Here is an 18,915-nt window from a genome sequence, read left to right as displayed (position 1 = left end):
TGTTAAGGAATTCCTATCATGGTGCAGTGGTAAGGAACCCAACAAGTATCTATGAGGTTGCGGGTTCGATCCCTGGCCTCGCTCAGTGGGTTAAGGATCTGGTTGTGTTGCTGTGAGCTGTGGTATGGGTCGGCAGCTGCAGCTCCAATTCAACCCCTAGCCTGGGAACTTCCATAAGCCACAGATGTGGCCCTGAAAAAAAAAGACAAAAGAACACTCACCCCCCCCAAAATGAATGTTAAACACTGAGCAACTTCATTTTTTCTGAGGTGTGCAATGTTTAAGAAGTGTTTGTTGGAGTTCCCGATGTGGCTCAGTGGTTAACAAATCTGACTAGGAACCGTGAGGTTGCGGGTTCAATCCCTGGCCTTGCTCAGTGGGTTAAGGATCCCACGTTGCTGTGGCTCTGGCATAGGCCGGCGGCTACAGCTCCGATTAGACCCCTAGCCTGGGAACCTCCATAATATGCTTCGGAAAGCAGCCCAAAAAAGGCAAAAAGACCAAAACAAAACAAAACAAAAAAAAAGTGTTAATTCAAAACTAATCCTTACAAAGGATAGCTGTTTTTCACCCACTAAAATTGTGTCACCTTATTAGCCCTTTTAACTTTCACATTAAACAGTTCTTCATCATTTTTAAACTAGGGGTGGGGGTGTCCATTATTTATGAATAGAGCTTTTGCAAAACGGAGTGGATTTCGTGGAGGAAGAAAGTTCCAGAGCATCACTCTTAAGTAGATGGATAATACGGGCTACATAGTGCTTTAAGTTTTCTGACAGCCACATTAAATACAGAGAAGCAGGTGGATAACATTTTTAATAATGTATTTTATTTAACCGAATATAGCCGAAATGGTATTTCGCTATAATCAGTATTTTTAGATGACTACATTACTTTCTTCATCCTAAATCTTAGCCACGTTTCAGGTGCTCAGCAGCTACACGTGGCTGGTGCCTGCCGTCTTGACAGTGCACGTCAGCAGGGTCCTATCCTCCTTCCCCACCTGTTGGGGGAGCCCTTGGAGGACGCCTCAGGGGAACCCTAGATCCCTTGGAACTTAGTTTCACAGCTCTGATGATCTCTAGGGAGTTCCCATACTTCAAACCAGATGACAGATGTGCCAGGGCTGATGGTCGTTTGCTTGTCTTCCTCCTTGAAACTTTATGTATTACTTCTCAGACAGCTCCCAGAAGCCTGGATCAAAAACAAAGCTAGGAGTTCCCATCACGGCTCAGCGGTAACAAACCCGACTAGTATCCTTGAGGATGCAGGTTCCATCCCTGGCCTCGCTCAGTGGGTTAAGGATCTGGCATTGCCTGGGAACTTCCATATGCCCCAGGCATGGCCCTAAAAAGCCAAAATAAAGAAACAAACAAAGCTATTATGTTTTCTAGAATGTATCGGAATCATAGCTTTCACTGGATGACCAAGTAATTATTTTAGTTTTAGAAAGCATTCTGTTTTATATTTTGCTAATAAGCTGGAACAAGCAAAGATTTGGAAGAAAAGACTATTAAAACAAGATTTACCAAGGTTAATCTAAGATATAAATTGTGACTCTGGAAACAAAAACCATATGTAATATTTCATTCATAATTAATATTTTTTATGAGCAAGAATCTTCAGCAGTGATTTTTTTCTATATTTCTGATGGTTTTTTTTAAATATTTTAGGATATTTTAGATGAAATGAGAAAAGAATTAACAAAGCTAAAAGAAGAGCTCATTGATGGTGAGTGTCTGAACAAATTGGCTCCCCTTAGAATGTTTAAGAATAGCCATTTTAAGAAAAATGCAAATAAAGAAGTCTCCAGTTGATTACGTGAGGGCATGAAACAGTCCCTTTTCCTGCCTTTACTTGGTTTAGGATGTCGAGGGGCGGGGGTTGGACGGCTCTGTCTCCCTCATGTCATGGGAATCATTTGTGAAGATGGAGGTCAGCAAGACTCCCAAGTTTCGGGTGTGGGTAGTGTGGAAAACTAGGTGGACAGATCTTCCTCTAGCTTACTGCTGCTCATCCATCCCACCCTGCTGCCCTCGGGTTTGGAACCCACAGAGTTGGCGTTCTCATTCCATGTGCAGAATGGAGAGAATATATAAATATATAGAACTGAGTTTGGTCTTTGTAAAAATAAGAAAGCCTAAGAAATAAATATGTGCAGGGAAGGATGAAAGATCAGGGTATCTTTCTGTGACTGTGAGTCTGAATTCAGTCATTGGGGTTTGTTAAGATTGAATCACCCAGTTAGTTTACCAAACCATTATACTTCCTTTCCTTCCTTTTCCTACCCAGCAATCAGGCAGGAACTGAGCAAGTCAAATACCGCATAGAGAAGCAAACTAAGGAGAGACAGGACTTGAATCTGGAGAAAGAAAAAAACAACATCTACAAAGAACAACTGTTACCAAGAAAACCCCTACATTTCGTGAGCTGAAAGAAGAAAGTGGAGACAAACAGTCGCGAGGAGGGAAAGACAACATATGCTTGGAAAGCCTTCAGACAGTACTACTCTGGCCGTAAGCTCCTTCCCTCCCCATGTGCTGCTGTTTTCTGATGTTTGTGAGAGGACAGAAGAGAGTCGTGTTAAGAGTTCCTGTAACAGTTACGCAGAAAATACTGACCCCGTCAGGCAAGAAATATTTTCCCGTCTCAAGATACAATCACACATTTTCCACAATCCATTGCTCAAATAAAGAGGAGAAAGGCTTGAGAAGTTTTTCCAGAGAATGCTGATGAAGAATTGAGCAAGTTATGCTATTGTATTGTAAATGTTTCTCTCAGGTTTGTCTTCCTATCATATTTGATATTCCATAAATAATTGCGATCGGTCCTATGTAGGTTAAGATCATAGAATGTGGAACAAATGGAATTGTACGCTTTCAGAGGGTGATGTTTTTAAGAAAGTGCCCTAAACATGACTTGTCCAGCTTGAGGAATTTTAGAAATGATAGGAAGTCTCTCGAGTTAGCCTTCATGCAATTTTGTAGATTCAAACATAAAATTCGTCCAGAATTTAAAGATTTAGATGCCTTCCTAAATTGTTACAATGCTTTACCAAATCTATGACTCCTACATAACACAAACCAGTGGTCAAATGTACAACGATATATTGTAGATTTACTGTAGGTTTTCAACCTTTTTTAGATTTATGCATGTGGACATTTTTATAATGTAATTACAACCACCACAAAATTAGCTTTTCTAATTGCAGACAGTAATGCATGTCAAGCGAATATGTAGTGGCTTTTTCAAGGCCTAATCCCAGGGAGAACATTTTGTAGAGTATAGGGGAGTGGGAGGATGGGAAGGAATAATTTTTTATTTAAAGTTCATTTCTGCACTACCTTTTCTCAGTTATCTGCATGAATGATAATGAGGCATATTTTGTGGCTTTAGTTGGTAAATACGTTAACAGAGCCAAGTACTTGATCTTTTACATCATGTCTTCAGCTGTTTGTATTTTAACTTCAGTGATTTCAATGGTCTCAAACACGATTCTGAGCTTCACATGAATTACATCTCACTGTGGAACTCACAAGTTCGATCCCTGAATTCGGCAGTTATTATTGCCGAGGTGCCCTGCAGGTACACAGGTGTTAAGGCACACGATCCTGACTGCAAAGCTGCTTTTGAATTTTGTTATGTTGAAATACTAGAAAAGTGACAGTGATGGCAGCAGTTATGGTCACAGAAATCATTAAGTCAAGGGAAAACAGTGAGGGGGTCCCGCATAATTATCTTTTAATAAAGTGAACTTAGGTAGTGGGAAGAAGGAACTAGATACTACTTACCACCGTGTGTGCGTGTGTGTGTGTGTGTGTGTGCGCGCGCGCGCGTGCATATTTGTATGAGCATGCACGTGTGTGTGTGTGTGTGTGTGTGTGTATCCACTCCCTGTTCTTTGAAACTCTTAAGATTAAAATAGGGGAGAAATCCTGTGTGTTGCAATGATAGAATTTTGTTGAAACTTCAAGAAATCAAAAATTCTCCAGGCTCTCCGTCTTGATTTATGCTTGCGTTGTTATGTGCCATATTTGCTTTGAAATTTTTGATTATCAGAAGTTTTACTAAAAATTTGAAGAAATAATCCATTTTCATCTGCTTTCTAGATTTCTTAATCGAAGTTCCTAAGGCAGAGCTTGTTGATAGCATAGTTTTCTCAATGCTGTGACTTTGCAGCCGTTACCACTTCAGAGGGGTTTGAATGAGGGAATTGTGTTTCTTTGTTAAAATAGTTCCTGTTTCTGTAGAAACTTCATTTTGAGGTTAATCTGTGATGGATGAGCTATCATAATTCAAGTATACAGTTCTTTTTTTCTATCAACTATTTGTTGTCATGCAATAGTAAAGGCATTAAAGATGCAGCAAGCTTATGAAGTACTATTTTCTAGAAGAAATAGGAGGCATTTTCATCTTTATTACTGTACGTTTGGTTATGCAGACACTTCGATGTTATAAACATTTATGTCCCCCATAAATTTGGTCAGAAATCATTTTTGATTGTGTTACGTTAAACAGTCTACAGTGGGATAGAGTACTGGGTACCAGTGGTCCAAAGTGAGATAAAAGACTACAATAAAAATGCTCGATCTTACAAAAGAAACAGGTTTATGCACTAAACGTTCTGTGCCTTGGTCTAACAGTAACACGATGTCTGTAAAATGACAGTAAGTACAGGTGTCGAATCACGTTTTCTCCCCCTACACTCTGCATTATCCCAGACTGCTAAATGTGTTCTTTCCAAGAAGTTTGATGATTGAATTACTGTATATATTTACTGTCCTGTGCGACAGTTTTGCTATTGTTAGAGATTTCAGTAATTAAAGTGAGAAACAGAAGCTTAAGTTATTTTCCTTATCAAAATTCTGTTCCTTGGAATCCTGATTATGACGGTTTTCGTGCTCTTGTGCATCGGATGTCTTAAGCTGAGTGCAGTTTAGGGGATCCTTTCTAATTACGGGAAGGCACTTCTTTCCTTCAACACTGTGATCTGACCTGTGACACATCTGTACTATACACTCTGTAAATGGCTAACAAGTCAATTGCAAACCAACTGAATGTACAAATCTTAGTGCTGGTGCTGAAATCTCTTCAGAATAGTCATCACGATCTCAAAGTTTGTTTCGAAATTTGCAAGCATCAAGTGTCAGTCAAAACTGAAGATGAAACGCTCATGAACGTTGACTCCTCGTGCTCTAGGCGTACTTCCGTTTCAGATTTGCTGGTTCTCTGCTATTCTTACCGTACTGTTTTCATTTAAATTTCTTACACGCTAACGTCGTTTGTGCGACTGAAATAAAACTGCAGTATATATATGTTGCTGGTTTGTGACACTTAGCTAACCTTCTGACCTAATCTGTTGGTTCTAAAATAAGTTGTATGGAATGTGAAAAACACGTTTTAAAGTCCATGACTTCACTGCTTAAAGTTTACATATCACAACACTGTTCTTTAAAGATTTCATAGGCATAAATACTAAGTAATGTATACAAAGGGAATATGTGATAATGTATCTACCTTTTCCTTGAAATAACTGTTGGGTGTTCCCCATGTGTTCTCATTTTCTCTGGGCTCAGCTTGGTACAGTGTCTTACTCTAACAAAGGATTGATAAATGTTTAAGTTTATTCCATTTTGTTCTACAACACAGACTTGTAAACTCATTTGTGTGGTTACCATTCTCCTTGATATAGTTTGCAGCCTAAGGGACATTGTACGGTCAAGGGCCTTATTGAGTGCTGAATTTTAAATCTAGCGAAATCTGTATCTGTAGTGTATATTTATACGGTGTGCTGATTTCTTGAAACCCACGTATAAGCAGCAGTACTTTTTATCTGACTCTATAGAAGTCTTAATTTTGAGTTTCATCTTACATGTTCATGTCTTCGTTAGACATACAACGGTCCTTGTCTTTTTTCTTCCACCGCTCCCCAGCCTTCCCCTGCCTCATCCTCTCCACTTGTCGCGGACGCTGTGTTGCTGCCACTCGCTGACATATGCAGCCCTTACCCAGCCGTTACCCAGCCCGCTGGGGTGAACATGCTAACTGATGCCCTTCTCTCCTTCCCGTCTCAAGTTCTTGCTGCCCTCCACGTATAGATAGGAGGGTTTGTCTACAAACTAAAAGTCACTTCCTGTTCAAAAACAAATTCAGTAACACATGGTAACCTTTCGGATTTGCCTCGCTCCAACTTGGCCTCCCAAACTTGTATGTACTTTCAGGGCCGTTGCGAAGACTTGGCCTTTAAATCCTAAGGAGTGGATCCTTTGAAGCACAGTTTCCAGAGGTACGCTACAGGATCTCTGTGATTCCTTTTCGGAGCCGTCATAACTTTATACCCCTGTTACCCTTTAAATTCTCTCGATTGTAAGCATAAAAAGGACCTCCTCGTATATAAAGCGTGTGTGAAGGAACTCTGGGAGCTCTTAATTCCCTCGCAAAGCTGTTATGTAATCCATTTTCCTGGAGACATTTACTGCAGCATTCGTGTTAGAACTCCAGACCTGTTCCTGGTAGTACCGTTTTTGTTTTGAGTAGAAAGTTGGATTCCTATCTGTACGTCTCCTCAAATCCCAAGAGTGTATTGAAATTACTGATGCTTAATACCTCTGACTTTTCACGGAAAAGCCATTTAATATTTAGACTTAGATGCTTCTGAAGAATGTAACCTTTGAATAGAATTGTCCCAGGTACCTTTGGCTACAAAAGGACACAGTGGAGAACATTTATTGTTTAAGAGTAGTTTTCTCTTAAAATAAGCACATTTGGCCAAGCAGCTAAAGTGGGGAACCCCTCAAAATAGGACATTTATATGAGCCACGTACTGGTGGGGGACTGAATGCAAATGTTCCCTGTTCCAAACACCCAAATAAGCTTAGTGTGGTTTAGGTTTGTTCCCTTTATGTTGTCTCTAGATCATTTTTTTTTAAAGTCTAAAATTGATGAGAAAAGAATATTAATAAGGTAAATATAGGATGGTTAACGATAGGCAGCATCAACTTAGATAGAGGTCTAGGCTCTATGCCTTGGTTTATATACCAGGGGTCAATTTTCAGTTACTATGGATGTTGTCTGTTGGCATAAGCTGTGTAAACTGAGGCATGAGTAGCATTTAAGGCTACATGTAGTAGCCTTAATTTGCTGATTAGTTTAACATAGAGAACAAATAAAGCTGAAATGTCAATGAAGTGTTCCGCCAGAAGAACAGTCCCTGAGCTGTATCCCACTTCTGGAAGCCTGTTGTCTGCTAAACGGAGAGAAACTGCGCAGAGAGCAGAGCCCCTGGCAGCTTCTGATGTGGGACCCTGGGATTCCTAGAGAGGAAGTGGGGGCCATGGCCCCGGGGCAGCCGAGGGTACAGCGGGCACATGCACCGCTGTACCCTCAGAGAATTTCCCTTTCACCTCACTTGTTAAAGGCATGCCGCTCCTGGCAGTTAGAAAACTAAAGTACACCAGTGAACACTAAATTCAGCCTCTTCTCAGCTGTGCTCTAGGAGAATACAGCTTTCCATTTTAATAAAAAGTATTAGAAATGGTTATTTCATTGGAGGACTAAGTTTGCATTTGTTCCATACGTTAAAAATCTGTATGCAAGTCACAGCCTCATAGTCTGTCATGTTTAAATTTGATTTGAATAACTTTTTTCCCCTTGGGTTCCAAGAGGATTTCTTTAGTAATAGATAATAGTTTTGTTTTGCTTCGTTTTTTTAATAAAGAAGAAATCGCTAATTTAGGCAGCGAATGATGTTATGTGGGTATGTTTAGTGTTCTTTCAGCATTTACAAAAACCTTTATTATGGGACACTTTACAAACACACGGAAAAATAGAGATTATTACAGTGGCTGCCCCAGAGAGTCCCACTCAGACTCAGCAATGACCAATTAATTTATGACCAGCCCACTTCATCTACACCTCCCCACTTCGGCTAGAATATTTTGAATCAGATCCAAGGGAGGTGTTTTTAGAGTTACTTTGATTTGAGTGGTTGAGGATTCAGAAGACAACAAAAGGCTCCCTTTTCAGAAGGTATATTCGATTTTTAGTAAGCGGTGCTTCTTCCAAGAAGACTTAGGACATATTAAATAGCATGCAGTTGGTCTTTGGGTTATACACTTCAAAAATTTATGTTGCAAGAAATTTACATTGGGGAATGTTTAGTTCTCAAACAGGTTCCAACGTTTCCATTCAAATCTGTAGAAACAGAAGGTAGGGTCTTGGCTTACACTTTACAACATAAGCTATTTTAACCATACAAAAGGCTTGTGTCACAGGAGGCTTTTTAAGATGTGGTTCATAAAGCTTGTGATGTTTCATAGTTATGTCTGTGGAACCTCAGTCTGAGTCCCTTCTTTAAAGGCATTTTTCTATTTGTTTCATTAAAGTTTGAGGTGAGAAGTACCAATTGGGGGGTTTTATTGTCAGTAACCAGGTAGAACTTGGGTGTAAGCTTGGTCTGTTCTGCCTGCTGTGACATTAGGTGTCAATTTTTTTTTTTAAAGAGCCACATCTGAGGCACATGGAGGTTCCCAGGACAGGGGTCAACATTAGGTGTTTAAAATGTTTCGGGGTTTCCCTGGACACACGTAAGTCAGGTGTATCTATCCTTGGTGGTAGACTGAGTGCTGCCATCGCGAGCCCCTCTGACTGCCAATGCTGCCAGGCCACCCAGTGCCCCTGGTACCAGGGGTCAGGCACCTGAAAGCAGGGCTGATGAATTTATATAGACCTAAGTTCTGGACCCCACAGTGTTGGTGGAAGGCACTGACTTTATCCCTGAAGTTTTTGGGGAGAATCACTTCCCCGTGAGAAAAGTATTGGGAGGGTTTAGATATTCAGAAGCACATAGTAAAATCTGGCCTCACTGTCTTTTTCTACCTATTCATTACCTAGGGCCAGGGGTTTCAGGTCTGAGCTAGGAGTTTAGAATTTGTTTTCCTCATCATAGCTATCTCATTGTCACAGGTTTCAGTTGCTAAAGTTGAATTTTAGGGGATGGTATTTGATCCTCACATGTCTGAAAGTAATAAACACTGTTCAGAGATTCTGAATCCATTTTGCCCCACCCCGTTCCTAGATGAGCTTTGCCGGCTCATGCCTCCCTTTGTGGGCAGTGGGCTGGTCCCCGGTGGGACCGGCTATCAGACTGCCGGGCTGGTCCTCATCCTCTCAGGCTGTGTCTCTGAGGTTGCTCCTGCGCCTGACACCCAGCTCTGCGTTTCGTCACCCACTGTGCGCTCTGCAGCCACTGCTTTCCTTTCTTTCCAGTCCAAGCAAAGGAGAAAAGGGTCTGAGTTTTGCTCTCTGATCTTAGGTGCAGCTTTTAATTGTTTCAAAATCTTAGACCCTGTTCACTGAAAAACATGCATCTCAGGTGTGAACAATAGGGAAAAGTCGATGAAATGACAGTTTGGAGATCAGTCGTGCCGGCGGCAGTGTTAGTGCTGTGTTAGCTGCTGCTCCAGGGTCCCCTGCTGGTGTCTACAGCCATCTCAGCAGGAAGCACGCACGCCCTGCTGTCCCCACACCCTGATAAGGATAACGTGGTGGCATCAGTGAGACATGAGCCCGGTGCTCCACTTAGGATGTATCAGTGACAAAGGCCTTTTGACTTTTTTCTGGCCTAGGGGCTCTTGAAGTAAACACCCCAGAGCTGGATGGAGTGAAGCAGGTCTTTGTTTCTTGAGGAATGCACTTCAGTGCCTGCCGTGGTGCTGTGGTTTGTCCTGTCACTGTCATCCTTGAGAGGAAAACCAATGCCCTTCCCTCTCTGCCCTGCTTACTAGCAGACAAAAGCTGTCATTCCTTCCCAGGTCCTTGATTTTAATCCCGAAGCCTGACCACAATTTCTTGCCAGGCCAGGTGACTCTCATGCCATCTGGGTGCGTGTTGCTCTTGGTTGTTTCTTGATCTTAAGGAGAAGAACATTGGCACGAAGTCAGAGGTAGCAATGGGAAAGTTTGGGATCAGAAAAGATGAGTCCTGTTTTGCAGACATTCTTTTATTCTGTTCTTGGTCGGTTGGCATGTGTGTTGTAGAGCTCACTCTGTTAGTAACAGGACATGCTTTTCATGATGTATGTTTTTTCTTTGGAAAATGAAGTGTTTCTAACAAGTGAATGAGATGGAAGACTATCTTGAGACAACTGTAGCTGATGCAGAATATTCAAAACTCAGTTATAACATTTGCACATTTTTGTAGAAATCCTTTTTTTTTGGTTTGCTAGATCAGACTGAATGAGGGAGCTTCCCTGCAGCCTGCAGGACTCTGGCCCGTAGCTGGGTAGAGTGGATGAGTTAGGGCTAGCTGCCGCTGTGCTGGAGGCCGGCAGGACTTCAGGCAGAGGTTGACCCAGGAAGGTTCAGTGCAGAACTTTGCGTTGCCCCACCTCTGGGAGGAGTTTCCAAAACCTTTCACTTGACCTTGAACAAAAACCAGTTCCATCGTGCTTCTGCTGACCCTCTGGAGTGAGCATATGAGTGAATGACTGGAGGCTTTTTTGGTGCTTTTTTCTTGCTTTTGAGAAGCAAGAAGAGAGTCAGGGACGAACCTTTGTGATTGGAGAAAGGCATGCATTGTTTCTTTCACACCTGCCCAGCTGATAGGCCAACAGCATCCAGTGAAGAGCTCAGTTGGTAAAATCTGAAAGTGGATTTCTGGAAGTTCCTTTGCGGTGCAGCAGGTTAAGGATCTGGCTTTGCCGAGGCTGTGGTGCAGGTCGAAACTAGCTCGGGTTCAGTCCCTGGCCCAGGAACTTTCTACATGCCACAAGGGACACCCAAAAAATTTTAAAAATGAAAGTGAACTTCTGATGGTCTAAATGGGTTAGTCTCCCATGTTATCTTGCTTTGCTACAAAATTTTAAAACTAGAAGTGTGCATTTGTGTCCTTTAAAAGATTATGCAGAACTGTTCTGCTAAGAACGTGAACATGTAGCCATGAATCTAGGGTTTTATTAATCGGGACTGAGCCTCTTGGGGCAGTAAGGACTGAAATATCGCTTCAGAAGTTAAGGTTGAGAAGTTCCCTGGTGGCCTAGCAGGTTAAGGATCCTGGCCTTGTCATTGCTGTGGCTCAGGTGGCTGCTGTGGTGTGGGTTTGATCCCTGTTCCAGGAACTTCCATGTGCCACCGGTGTGGCACAAAAAAAAAAAAAAAAAGCTAAGGTTGACTTAAGCATATCCAAGAACATATTTTAATTGGAGTTAGAAATTATTTAATATGCATACAGAATCTTTTGTATTTTATCTCATGGAATTTCTAAGTTATCAGCCTTGCTGAATTTCAGGAGTAAAAGAAACTGGTAGCACCTTGTTTTAAAGCAACCAATCATAGGAGTTCCTGGTGGCCTAGTGGTTAAGGACTCAGCATCGTCACAGCTGTGGGTCGCATTTGGTCCCTGGCCTGGAAACGTCCCACGCCGTGGGTGTGGCCAAAAAAAAAAAAATGTACATTGCTGCTTGACTCAAATCATCTGTAAAGCCAAATAAAAGGAGATCTTGTCAGGAAACATTACCTTCCAAGCTTGGCACCTGCTTTTAGAAAGGGGAAGTGGGCGTTCCCGTCGTGGCTCTGTAGAAACGAATCTGACTAGGATCTATGAGGATGCAAGTTCAATCCCTGGCCTCGCTCAGTGGGTTAAGGATCCGGTGTTTCTGTGAGCTGTGGTGTAGCTCGCAGATGCTGCTTGGATCTGATGTGGCTATGGCTGTGGTTTCAACCCCTAGTCTGGGAACCTCCATATGCCCTGGGTTCGGCCCTAAAAAGACAAAACAAAAAAGGGGAGGTGGAAGAGAGGTTGAAGAAACCAAAATAGTTGGCAGGGTAGGTGGGATTTAGATGGCACCTGGGTTTTGCACCAAAGTTTCAAATACAAACAAATAAAAAGGAGGACCCCTTGCAAGACAACTTAGGAAGGACTTGCCAGAAAGTAGCAGCTCCTGCTGCACACAATACAGTGCCTTCAAAATGATTCTCTGTGTGAATTGCATGCAATTTCATGTAACCATAAAGTGTAACCTGTATGTGCATGACATGTGTCTAGAATGTGTAAAGTTCAACTTGAGCAGAGAAGGGGCCCAGCCCTGTGGCTCTGATGGATCAGCCAGTCTGCCGAAGTCCTTGGACTTAACGTGACTTAGGTCTGCGGCATCAGAGCCCTGTGTTTGCATTAAGCAACCATATCACTGAAATCGGATCATTTCTCCCTTTCTACTTTCTTTCCTACTTTGCAGCTTTGCTGGTTTTAACTGCTTTCACTCTTCTGCTTCTAGGTATCCTTCCTTGTTTTGAAATAAAAGATGAAATACTTAATTCAAAGGAGACTTGTTTTTATTTTCCGAGTTGCTCTTAATTTACCAAAGATACATGACATGAAAAAGAGCTTGTTCTGCTTTCTTGATTGTGATTCTGACCAGAAAATGTGCTCAATTCTAAAAGCTTGAAGAGGTTTCTCTGGGCCTCCTGCATTTCAGTCCGTCGCTAAGGAGGTTTGTCAAGGAGTCCGCTTTCACCTCCCCAACTGCTTGCCCTTCACGGCTGTCTGACCCCGTCCACAGAAAAGGGTGCCGTCCCATCCGTCCCCACCTCCACTCCCCCAGCCATCCAAGGCCACTGCCCAGACTCCATGAGCAGCCTTCTGGATAAATGAACAGCTATGTGCATGTGCCCCATTTTCGTCTGGACTACCACATACTCTGCGCTCTGTCGTCTTTTTTCTCTTTTTGGGGCCACATCCTCAGCATATGGAAGCTCCCAGGCTAGGGGTCAAATTAGAGTTGCCGCAGCCGGTCTACACTATAGCCACAGCAACACAGGATCCCAGCTGCTTCTGTGTCCTACACCACAGGGGAACGCTGGATCCTTAACCCACTGAATGAGGCCAGAGATCAAACTGCATCCTCATGGATACTAGTCAGGTTCTTAACCTGCTGAGCCACAACGGAACCCCTACCCTATCCTTTCTAGTACTGATTGTATTCAGTCTGTCACTCAGGACTGATGCCTGCAGGGAGTGCTTTGCTTTCTCTAGAACTCCAGAGAACGAAGGCCTGAGACTGCATGTTCTTGTCCTGTAACCATCCCGTTCTGGCTGGATCACTCTGAGACCAGTTACCTTTCAGCTAAGAATAACTGTGAGCCTGTGGTTTGTATGGAGCTTGCTGTTAGATTCCTGTAAAGATGTGGCCATTTAATGGCCTCACTTTAACTCATGCTTTTTTTTTTTTTTTCCTGTGAAGTCAGGGAAACAAAAAGGAAGGCTTAGGCTGTCTCACAGCCTGAACTGGAGCAGCCGAAGTGGTTTCCTTTTTCACTGGCCTCATTTCTAGCTGTATTTGCTTACCACCACTTTTCAAATATCCAAGAAGCCCTGCTTCTGGAGATGGATGTTTTTCATTCCAGGCTCAATCCCATTATCTCTGGCAGAGAGGTTATCCTGTAAGAGGTTTATCTGATGAAAACACCTGCCAGTCTCCTCGGTTCCAAGTAAGATGCTCTCAGAGCTTTAATAGGAGACACGATGTTAGCCGCTACATGGACAGCAAGATGTGTGGATGGAAGGCAGCCCTGGAGCGGCCTGAGCTTGGGGGTTTGGTGCTTCTGTTCTCAGCCGCAAAGTTCAGTGTCCAGGTCTGCAGGTGGCCGAGAGTCCCCAGCACAGATGGGCCAGGCTGACCGTGACATTCAGTATCACAGAACCGGAGATATCTCCTCTGACCTTGGCAGCAGCAGACCGGTGGCGGTTGTGTAGGTCAAGTTCACGATTTCTCTGTGGGTCAGATATAAAGAGCCACTATTCTGCCATTTTTCTCTGACCGGGCCAGTCCTAGCAAAGGATTAGGGGTATGGTAACATTGGACTGATTTTTTTTTTTTCTTTTTTCTTTTTTAAGGCCGTTTCTGCGGCCTATGGAGGTTCCCAGGCTAGGGGTTGAATCAGAGCTACAGCTGCCAGCCTACACCACAGCCACAGCAACAGCAGAGCCAAGCTGAGTTTGTGACCTACACCACAGCTCACAGCAATGCCAGATCCTTAACACACTGAGCAAGGCCTGGGATCGGACCCGCATTCTCATGGTTCCTAATTGGATTCTTTTCCATTGCACCAGGATGGGAACTCCTGGACTGATGTTATTAACATCTGGAAAGCCACACCATGGGGAGGAGATGTTGCAGAGAGTCTCTGAAACTCTTATTTAAAAGTCACCTGGGGAGTTCCCGTCGTGGCGCAGTGGTTAACGAATCCGACTAGGAACCATGAGGTTGCTGGTTCGGACCCTGCCCTTGCTCAGTGGGTTAACGATCCAGCGTTGCCGTGAGCTGTGGTGTAGGTTGCAGACGCGGCTCGGATCCCACGTTGCTGTGGCTCTGGCGTAGGCCAGTGGCTACAGCTCCGATTGGACCCCTAGCCTGGGAACCTCCATATGCCACGGGAGCGGCCCAAAGAAATAGCAAAAGACAAATAAAATAAAAATAAAAGTCACCTGGGGAGTTCCCGTTGTGGCTCATCAGGTTAAGAACCCAATCCGTATCCATGAGGATGCAAATTTGATCCCTGGCCTCCCTCAGTAGGTTAAGGATCAGGCGTTGCTGTGAGCTGTGGTGTAGGCCAGCAGCTGTAGCTCCAATTCGGCCTGGGAACTTCTATGTGCCTCAAGTGCAGCCCTCAAAATCAATTAAAGAAAAAACGTCACCTGGGTTGTGACTGATTTCTATTATTCTTGGATGATTATGGATCTAAATCATCACTCCTGGCCCCCAGAACAAAAATTCATGTGGGAGCCTGGACTCTGGAAATGTGCAGTGTAATAGGGATTGTGCTTTTCCTGCCTCTGCTCCTGAGACTGAGTGGAGATCTGGGGCCTGCAGGTGGCACTGTTGGCCGGGAAAGGTTTTTCCCTCCCTGCAGGGAGCCCTGGTCCAGAGGAGAGAGCAGGTGCCCCCTCCAGGGACTGAGGGGCTTGCACTGAGAGCCCACACCAGGGCCGCTGTCAGGAGACCTCACAGCCAGGATGTCCCAGCACATTTGAGGTCTTTTTCTTTTTTAAACTTGAAGTAAGACACAGACAAGTGCATACACATGTACAGTTTTAACCCCAGAACACTGGGCCCCCCACCCCTGTGTTCCCTTCTGGCCTCGAGCCACACCCGGGAGAAACACTCTTCTGACTTATAACCCATAGATGAATTTTGGCTGTTCTTTTTTTTTGGCCACATTGTTGGCAGGCAGAAGTTCCCAGGCCAGGGATCAAACTCATGCCACAGAAGCGACCTGAGCTACTGCAGTGACAACACCAGATCCTTAACCACTGAGCCACCAGGGAACTCCAGTTTGGGCTGTTATTGCGCTTCATTTCAATAGAGTTGTGCCCCCCCCCTTTTTTAGGGCCACACCCACAACATATGGAAGTTCCCAGTCAAGGGCTCGAGTCGGAGATGCAGCTGCCGGCCTACACAGCCATGGCAACAGGGATCTGAGCCGCATCTGTGACCTACACCACAGCTCACAGCAATACCAGATCCTTAATCCACTGAGCAAGGCCAGGGATCAAACCCGCATCCTCTAGGAGACAACGATGGGTCCTTAGTCTTAAGGATCTAGGAACGGCTAAGGCTTATAAAACATATGAAACTGTATGATACAGTTCCTCTCCACGGAGCCCACAGCTGTAGCTGGGTTAGTTAATATCCTTCCACATGTTTAGACCGTCCACAGAAAGTATAACCATTTAAAATGTCTTCTATCATTTCTGAGGAAGATATAATCATTTAAAATACCTTCTAGGGGAGTTCCTCTTGTGGCGCAGCGGAAACGAATCTGACTAGGATCCATGAGGTTGCTGGTTCCATCCCTGGCCTCGCTCAGTGAGTTAAAGATCTGGCGTTGCCATAAGCTGTGGTGTAGGTTGAAGATGCGGCTTCTATCCTGCATTGCTGTGGCTGTGGTGGAGGCCTGCAGCTGCAGCTCTGATTTGACTCCTGGCCTGGGAACCTCCATATGCCATACCTGGCCCTAAAAAGCAAAATGAAATGAAATGAAACATACCCTGCCCTCAAAAGCAAAAATAAAATAAATAAATGAATCATTTAAAATCCTAGGGAGTTCCCTAGTGGCTCGCTGGGTTAAGAACCCAGTGTTGTCACTACCGTGGCTTGGGTGGCTGCTATGGCACAGGTTGTATCCCTGGACCAGGGAACTTCCGCAGGGCCTGGCCAAAAAAAAAAAAAAAAAAAAGAAAAAGCCTATAAATCAACTATATCAATACAAATTTTAAAATAAGGTAAAATAAATGCCTTCTTTCTAAATTGCTTTTTTTAATTTTCATTTTTTAAATCTAAATTGTTTTAAAGGGTTCAGAGGAAACGTGAAGAGTATGGGCCCCTTTAGGAAACAAGATGGCCTGTCATTTTCTGCAGGAAGTATCCCAGCCGTTTTAAGTGAGTGCTTCCTGGATTCCTTTTTTTGTTGCTGTTTAATATTTTTTAATTTATTTTTATTATAGTTAATTTACAATGTTCTGTCAATTTTTGCTGTCTAGCAAAATGACCTAGTCATACATCCATTCATATAGATATAAAACATTCTTTTCTGTCATATTCTCCTCCATCATGTTCCGTCACAATGATTGGATATAGTTCCCTGTGCTGTACAGCAGGACCTCATTGTCTATGCAAGTGCACTAGTTTGCATCTGGAGTCCTGAATTTGCTGCCAGGCCATGGGGAAAGCCACCTGCAGGTACAGGAAAGAGCAAGTCCAGTGGCCCAGGGCTCTCCTAAGTCTTTGTTACCTGCAAAGTGGGAGACCTTCAAGCCAGGAGCGCTTGCCTGCTGCCGGCTAATCTGACAGGATGCTTCCAGCCCTAACAGAAGACCCACCTTAAAAGCAGCTTAAGTAATAGGAGTTTTGTCCTACTCGAATAGGCCCTGCTGGGAGGGAGGGGGGCACAACCGGGGTTGTGGGAATGATGGCCAAACTCACAACACCTGACTCTGGACAGGGGAGGTTGGGAGTCTGGTTGGATCACCTGGTGTTCAGGGGAGGATGCTGCGTGTCTGTCACCCAGGCTGCCAGGGTGCAGTCAGGAGCAGAGTGAACAGGGTCTGTGGGAGGTGGGGGGAGGGGCTGATGGTACCCAGAGCTTGGGGAGCCCATGGTTCCCACTGCAGGATGTGACCAGAGGGCCAGTGACACCTGCCACTCAGGGCACCTGCCACTCAGGGCTTACCTCCTGAGCCTGGTAAGGGGGGGCGCTGGTCAGCCAGGGCCCCCACCCCGTACTGTTGCCAAAATATTGGCTCCCTCTGTAGTCTGATGCTAAATAGAAAGTCGGACACAGAGCTGGGGGAAACACAAAAAGTAGCTTTAATTGCCAGGCAAAGAGGGGAACAGCAGGCTAGTGCCTAGAGGAGTGTGCCCCCCACCCTTGGAGGGGGAGGGAGGAGTCTTCTAGTGTTTGAAGAGCCGGGCGTGGTCAGCTCATGCGCATTTTCTGATTGGTGGGTGATGAGGTCATTGGGTGTCAGCGTCATCAACCTTCTGGTTCCAGCCAGTCTGGGGTCTATGAGCTTGTGGCCAGCATGCACTTGACTTCTTCCACCCGGTGGGGGCTTCAGCACTTGCAAAACAGCTCCAAGGACCTGGCTCAGAATAGTACCTACAGTCTTTGGAAAAGGACGGAAGGTCCTTGACTTTGCTGAATGGCTAAACTATCATTCTGTTTTGCTTGATTGTTTTCCTTTTTCTCTGTATTTTCTCACTTCTCTCATTAAATTGATTCTTTGACTAAAGTTTTTTTAAAAGATAAAAAGGCAGGTAAAGGACCTGACTGGGCGTCCACTTTGGGAAGACCTCGTGGGGCCCTGCTCAATTACAGTACAAGGGAGCAGAGCCCGGAGGGGAGCACACGATACCGGACCTTCGTTTTGGGTCTTCCACAGCAGGTTTGTTTTAGACCCCATAACAGTACGCCCTGGAGTTGCCATCGTGCCTCAACGGTAATGAATCCGACTAATATCCATGATGTGGATTCGATCCCTGGGCTCGAGCAGTGGGTTAAGGATCCGGCATTGCCTTGAGCTGTGGTGTGGGATCCAAGTTGCTGTGGCTGCGGTGTAGGCAGGCAGCTGCAACTCCGATTAGATCCCTAGCCTGGAAACTTCATGTGCTGCGGGTGAGGCCCTAAAAAGTCAAAAAAAAAAAAAAAAAAAAAAAAGCCTGCTTTGGTCACTTTGGGAATCCCATTTCCATGAGACCTCTGCGCATACAAATTAAATTGTTTCTTTCTCCTAGTTATCTGTCTTGTGTCAATTTCATTATAGAGCAATCAAAAGAACCCTTGAGGAGCAGGGGAAAATCTCAGCCTTCCTGACATCTGCGTGGAGCAGTTACCTGAGCGTCCTGTACCTACGTCTGTGTATGGAGTTGATTGCAGTGTGTGATCTCCTGGGGACTCAGGTAGAATACCTGAGCATCTGGGGTGGGAAGCCGGGCAAAGGAGGGAGAAGAATGCACTTAACTCATAACCAGCCCAGAGAACCACACACAACTCTGCAGGTCCACAGGACCCTCCCCAGAAGAGGATCTGCCTTCCATTGGCGGGAGGGGCAGGGCTGGTGCAGGGGTGGCCCCTGTAGCCCTGCCTGCTGTCCCTGGAAACTCCAACTGGCAAAAGGACCTCCAGTCAGGAGGTCAGGAGTGCAGAGTCCCCCTGCCTTAGGATCTGATTAGCAAATAAAAATACAGGATGCTCAGCTCAATTTCAGTTTCAGGGTCACAACAATTTTTTAGTACAGGTCGTTCCCAAACATTGCATGGGACATACCTATACTATAAAAAGACTTTTTTATCTGTTAGAACAGGGGGTCGGGAAAGACTTTTCTAAGGGACCCTCAGGCAGAGACCTGAATAAATCCAGG

At 44.5% G+C, this 18,915-nt stretch overlaps 1 protein-coding gene across 20 annotated transcripts in view; it reads left to right on the top strand.

The window, feature by feature from the left end:
* ENAH (enabled homolog (Drosophila)) overlaps window positions 1-12,308 on the top strand; it is a 169,576-nt gene extending 157,268 nt beyond the window's left edge. For 17 of the 20 annotated variants that reach the window (XM_021064410.1, XM_021064394.1, XM_021064396.1 and 14 more), the window contains 2 exons: window positions 1,674-1,731; window positions 2,293-12,308. In XM_021064410.1, coding sequence (XP_020920069.1) covers window positions 1,674-1,731; window positions 2,293-2,330 — 96 coding nt within the window. In that variant the 3' untranslated portion in view covers window positions 2,331-12,308. The remainder of the gene's footprint in view (window positions 1-1,673; window positions 1,732-2,292) is intronic. The other 3 variants (XM_021064409.1, XM_021064407.1, XM_021064397.1) reach the window with 3 other exon arrangements.

Source organism: Sus scrofa, chromosome 10 (genome assembly GCF_000003025.6).
Source record: "Sus scrofa isolate TJ Tabasco breed Duroc chromosome 10, Sscrofa11.1, whole genome shotgun sequence".
Lineage (NCBI taxonomy): Eukaryota > Metazoa > Chordata > Mammalia > Artiodactyla > Suidae > Sus > Sus scrofa.
This window is presented reverse-complemented; position numbering and strand designations above follow the sequence as displayed.